This window comes from Pterocles gutturalis, unplaced genomic scaffold (genome assembly GCF_000699245.1).
Source record: "Pterocles gutturalis isolate BGI_N339 unplaced genomic scaffold, ASM69924v1 scaffold31795, whole genome shotgun sequence".
Taxonomy (NCBI): domain Eukaryota; kingdom Metazoa; phylum Chordata; class Aves; order Pterocliformes; family Pteroclidae; genus Pterocles; species Pterocles gutturalis.
This window is the reverse complement of record NW_010139272.1, coordinates 23,970-29,969: the sequence shown is the minus strand read 5'-3', so window position 1 is coordinate 29,969 and position 6,000 is coordinate 23,970. Positions and strand designations below refer to the sequence as shown.

The window sequence follows — 6,000 nt, the reverse complement described above, 5'->3', positions numbered from 1 at the left end:
AAATCTGCCCTCTTCCAGTTTAAATGCACTACCCCTCATCCTGTCACTACATGCCCTTGCAAAGTCAGCTGCTTAGAGGACCTGGCAGATAACATGTTGAATTCTTCTGAGACAAAGACTTCTCTTCTCCAGGCTGAACAACCCCAACTCTCTCAGCCTGTCCTCATCAGGGAGGTGTTCCAGCCTCTGACCATCTTCGTGGCCCTCCTCTAGACCCACTCCAACAGGTCGACATCCTTCTTGCGCTGGGGGGCCCAGACCTGGATGCAGCACTGCAGGAGGGGTCTCACAAGAGCGGAGCAGAGGGGCAGAATCCCCTCCCTCGACCTGCTGGCCATGCTCCTCTTGTTGCAGCCCAGGATCCAGCTGGCCTTCTGGGCCTGCAGTGAAAACAACGTCCACAGAGGCACTGAGGCAGGGCAAGTCAGCGTGCTAGGAACCTGGGAGAGCTGCAGCTGATGGGATGATCCTACCGGCCTTCAACTCAAAAAAGCCACAAAGAAGGAAAAAAGCATGCAAGACAAAAACATAAAATAGGAAAGCAAAAACCCCAGTGAGACTGCTCTCATCATCAGCAAGTATTCCAAATCCTTGTGAGATGTCAAAACAGCTGCCTGAACTAGGTCCTCTCCCCTCAGAACCCAATGGAGCCCTAAGCCAGCCTGGAAACCAACCTAGAACCACGAAGTGATCTAGAATGAGATCTAGAACCTGATCTGGAACGATAAAGTGGCCTAGAACCATGAAGTGATCTAGAACCAACAAGCGAGCTAGAACGTAGTCTAGAACCAACAGGAGAGCTAGAACCTGGTCTAGAAACAAGAAGTGAGCTAGAAACTAATGAAAATTAATGAACTTAGTCAAAAAATTATGACCATAAGCACATTTTCAGATGCACAGTAAAACGTTAAGGTATGCTTCTGGAGCAGATTATTGAAAGATACTTGGGTGTCTAACTCCCCCCATCGAAAACATCAGTAGTTTGGCTTCTAAACACCTTTAAAAAACTCTTATCTGAACATTTAGTGCTTCCACTCAATATTTCAAAATAGTTTGAAGAGAATAATTCTCCCTGAAATGAATGACAATTCAGGCTATATTTTCACAGACATGCAGCTATTCGATGTGCAAAGTTGTACCTACAGTAAATGTTGCCATTATTAATTTTTGTCCGATGCTGTGTTGCCTTTTGAATAGACACCACTCAAGACCTCTGATTTTTCACTTTTGCCTGCTCACCTGCAGCCCTTCTCTAACTGCCTCCAGAAGGTATGGGATGATGGAGTAGTTCCACAAGTCAGTAAACCAAACTCTAGAACCATCCACATCTATCGGACAGGAGAGAAAGAGTCGTGGACCTGGAAAAGGAAAGTCAGGTATTACACCCAAATCATGATACACCTCAAAATAGGATCAAACAACTTAGTTTTCTGGAGAAAAAAGCCCAAGATAAGAGAACGTAAGTATCTGACAGCTCAAAAATTCTCTCAATCAACTTGAAAAACTATAGCCCTCTAGGTGAGGGTTTCATAACACTGTACCCAGGACTCAGAAAGAATCCCTTTTTTCTTAGAAAAGGTAAAAAAAAGGTTTAGAAACTCCTTGTACAGTCTGCCTCAGAGTACATTGCCACCTAAAAGTAGGGTTTTAAAGAAACCTTTTTTACCTGATATAGCACAACAAAACGTACAAGGACGCACCTGATACACAAGGAAATAAAATACATACATTCCTATATGTCCGGGCATATGGGCATAGCACTTACCAATAGTAACATCAGAGGAGCTGTGAGCCTCCAAGAATTTGTTCAGATGTTGCCAGACCTTGGGAATCCAATCAATAATTTTAACCAGCTCTGCATTTCTCATCCTGCCACTGATCTCTGTTTCAATTAGTTTTCTTCTCAAGAAACGGCCAAGAAAGCCTTTGACCGGCTCGGTGTGGTTAGCACATAGCACCCATCTAAGGCACAACAGCAGAAACGTCCGTTATTTCTCTTTCAGACTACTGAACGTACCTACTCTGGGCTAAATTCCTTCTACTATTTCTAGATGATCATGATCAAAATGGGTTATGAGAGTCACAGATGGTTCTTAGCAAAAATTATGTTGGAATGATGATTTCACTAGATGATAAAATTTGTATTGTGCGTTGTTTCAGCTAATTTCTCATTCAGTATCTTCTTTGCCTATTAGTTAAAATTTGTTAGAGGATCAAATTCCTTAACAGTCCTCTGAAAATGAAAAAAGTTTTATGAACTGCAGTTACTTTAATAACAGCATCATAACAAAGCTGCACATGTCAGGGCAGCAACTAGTAGCAAATGGTATTTCTCTCTCAGTTTGCTATTTCAGCTGATAAGAACAATTTCAGCTGACTCAGTAGCCATTACTCCTTTGCCAGTCCACAAACATAAATAAGAAACATGAACAAACAGTACCTGAAATTATGGTGAAGTTGAAGATTAGGTGTGGAGGAGGTGGCTTGGTTCATTGTGCCAATAATATATGGACTATTAAAAAAAAATAAAAGAATAAAAATCAAGCAAATCATACTTGTAAATTTTGAGAATACAACTTTTTAGTAAGATCTCAACACTAAAAAAGGTTATTGAAACCTCTTTTGTCAAAGAAAATTTTTTGAAGCTACTCATAACCAAATTCTCTACCAAGAATCTGATTTCTGAGAACATCAAATGCTGAACACAAAACAGAAATCCCGAAGTAGGATCTTTCACTAAAAATGGGGCTTTAGTATTGAGGATACACTGCATGAAGTGAACGCAAATTATCCAAACCCTCTACTTTTTTATTACTGTTTTCAGAGGAATTGATTACTTTATTAATAAAAAAAACCTCAGAAGTGCTGTTCATAATATGGATGGTCTGTCCACCTCAGTCCACTTCATCAAATTGATCTAGAGGTTGGTTTTGGGATCATATTTTGCAATGGTGGGGGTCTGACTGCAGTACTGAAACATGGAATGTGTTCTGATATTTCTTTACCATTTGTGGTACTTGCAGTTTAGAAGTCCATTAAAGATCTCTCCTAGGGAGCTAACGTGATGCAAATTATCCAAAATTATTACAAGAGGCATATCCACAGCGTTATTTTCACTGTTACATTGGTCTGCTAGGTTGGAGAGGTACTGGCGGAGTTCCTGCAAAGCATATATAGAGAAAAGAAAAAGGAAAAAAAAAAAAAAAAAAAACAAAAGAAAAAAAGGAAAAAAAAGAAGGAAAAAAAAGTTTTCATCATATTAGTTGAAAATCCAGTTAAGATAAATAAGCTACTAGCTTTGTCATGAAAGCTAAAGCAGAAGAGCCTGCCATCTTACAAATGCACACATTTTCCTTGAGTCAACAGAAGAATATGGGTTTCCTTCTCTTTTGTAGGTTATGCTGAAAATTCAAAGACTGCATCAGAAACCCTCTGTGAGATAAGGGCCTAAAGGGGGGTAAGATGTTCTTTGGTTTGGTTTGTGGTTTTTTCATTCATGCTGTCCTAATGTGACCCTCAGCGGTCTGAAATGTATTTTTCTTTCTTTTCAGGAACTTGTTCAGCTCTCCAGATGCCAAACCAAACTTTGCATCCCAGCTAGGTTTGTTATATCTTCTTGCAATGGTGTGCCTATTGAAACACAGCTCATAAAATTAATCAGGAATAAAGCATCCCTTGGCAGAGGCCGAATCTGGATGCCTTCAGTAACGCTGTGAAAGAAGGATGAGCTTGTGGGGCTGCTGCCGGGTGACTGGGTGTGGCTGAAATGCTCTCAGCAGCTTTAAAGCATTTATTCCCTAACACGTCTCAAATTATACCAGTGGTCTACAACCACAATTTCAACCATCCTTTTCCTCTAGAGGAAAATGTGCCTAAGGCCATCAAATATATAGCTTTTTTTTTTTTTTCCTTTAATCTAGACATTCACTGGAGGTATATTCAGCAAAACCAGCAGCCCATAAAAAGCAGAGGCATGCCTTACCGGCGCAGGAATGTGCCTGGACACCAGTCCCTCCAAGCCCAGCACACGCAGATTACAGCTGCTGATACTTGCAGCTGCAGAAACTCTCGACAGCCTAGAGATGCATTGGAGGGTTCTTGGAAAAACACCCACGTGCAATAGCGAGCACTGACGTTGCTGGGATTTTCATGCAGGTGTTTAACTTCCTGGGCGATTCTCAGGCTCCTAACCCCTTGAAAATCGTGACACCTTTAGGTGTTTAAATACACACCTGGAAGCCTGCTATCTCAGGCTCATAATCAGGTGAATCTCTACTTCTGAAAATCTTCAATGTTATTCCCTTCAGGATTATTATAACACTTAAAAAGGAAAAGTAAGTTTAAAATCAGCTTCTGATGGATGAATAAAGGACAATTCTCTCATTTTTGATAAACGGTAGCATTAATTGTGCAAGGATGATTTCCGTTTCCTCACCTTACTGGATTTATGGTCCACGTTGAAGGTCGCAATGATGCCATCGGCCAGCTCCCTGCCCTCCCTGAGGACCATATACTCAGACAGGCGGTTTGCTAGGTATGTTTTACCAGTGCCACTGGGGCCAGATAAGATAATCCGCCTGTGTTCCATCAGGAGAGAGACATAACGCTGCAGAATAGGCTTTGGGATCAGTGATTCAAACACCAGACCATCCAAACTGTTCTCACAGATACCTGCAACAGAAAGAGTCCTTATTTAGACAGATCCCAAATTTTTATCCAAATTACCTGCATTTTTTAAAGGTGGTTTATGGTTTTTTGGGGGGTCTTTTTGTCGGGGTTGTTTTTTTAACTAAATAGTTGTGATGCTGCAAAGCGATTCCGTTAGTGGAGTTTGAACAAATCATGACTAGTTGAAATGAACAGGCAAACTAGAGAACTGAAACGTGATTTTGTGAATGTACCTGGACCCAGTAACAGCAGGAGAAAAACCCAAAACAGCAATTGGAAACACCAGATTTAGATCTGACCTGACCAAGCTGTTTCTCACTTCAGAGATAAATCCCTTCCCCGCTTTTCCCTGTGGTCAAGAGGAGCACATATAAAGCTGGCAAAGTAAGTGCAGAAGTGACCTGTGGGCTCAGCCTGGATCCTCCTTCAGCTCTCGTGGTTTTCAAAACACTCAGCTGCATCCTACAGTGTCTAAGGCCCTACAAAAGTCGCCATACAAATGATTCCAGGTCGCATTTCCAGCACACAAACCAGCCATTCTGCAGTAATTTGCCATGTACAGTATGCATTCATCCAGAATTTACCTGTTTACTTTTGAATCCCTAGACAAAAAACCCCAGCTATCATCAACTCCCCCTACTTTCCCAAACGCCTGTAATTAAACTCCCTCTCTGTGTGCTGATAGTTATCTCTTCCAACATAAAACGCCTACTGATAAGCATTTACGCAATGTCAGCAGTCACTTTAGGCAGAATTGGCTCGGGGAAAATACACAGCACTTCAAAATAAACAGCAGAAAGGGAAGTTGGCAGATCACACAGAGAAATGTTTGCACCTCGGTGGTTACTTGGAATATTAAATATTTATATAGGCAGCTTTATATCTCAAAGGTATATGTAAGTGATTTTCCATAAATTGATTAAATACATTTCTATTTTATTGAGAATTGTTATCACATAGGAACCTTCAAAGTACAAGTCAAGCCAAAGCAAGGTAAATATAAAACCAGACTGCAGCTTTACAGGTATGGCTAGTCCCTGAGGAACGTGCCAGTTGGGATTGTACTACTGGGCAATGTATCCTAAGCCAGCAGAATACCCTGGGTTTACATCAAGCCGCAGGAAATGGAGATGTTTCACGGCTTATGCTGTCTTCCTGCCTGATGATTTGCTACCCAAGGAATTGGTTTTTTATACCAATGTTCAAAAATGAAATTATTTCAGTGAAATGCACAGCAAAACAGGTGAGCTGCAAAGTGTTTGGCAACGCTCTCAAAAAATCCACCGCTGTGTGCGGATCTATGCTTGAGATTTCTCTGGTGGAACTTTGAGC

At 41.2% G+C, this 6,000-nt stretch overlaps 1 protein-coding gene across 1 annotated transcript in view; it reads right to left on the bottom strand.

The window, feature by feature from the left end:
• Positions 1-674: 674 nt before the first annotated feature.
• LOC104468990 (neuron navigator 2-like) overlaps positions 675-6,000 on the bottom strand; it is a gene marked incomplete at its 3' end in the record, with an annotated part of 29,289 nt that continues 23,963 nt past the window's right edge. The window contains exons 15-20 of the mRNA XM_010083301.1: positions 4,436-4,671; positions 3,006-3,160; positions 2,441-2,512; positions 1,766-1,962; positions 1,240-1,358; positions 675-837 (exon numbers count right to left, since the gene is read on the bottom strand). Coding sequence (XP_010081603.1) covers positions 675-837; positions 1,240-1,358; positions 1,766-1,962; positions 2,441-2,512; positions 3,006-3,160; positions 4,436-4,671 — 942 coding nt within the window. The remainder of the gene's footprint in view (positions 838-1,239; positions 1,359-1,765; positions 1,963-2,440; positions 2,513-3,005; positions 3,161-4,435; positions 4,672-6,000) is intronic.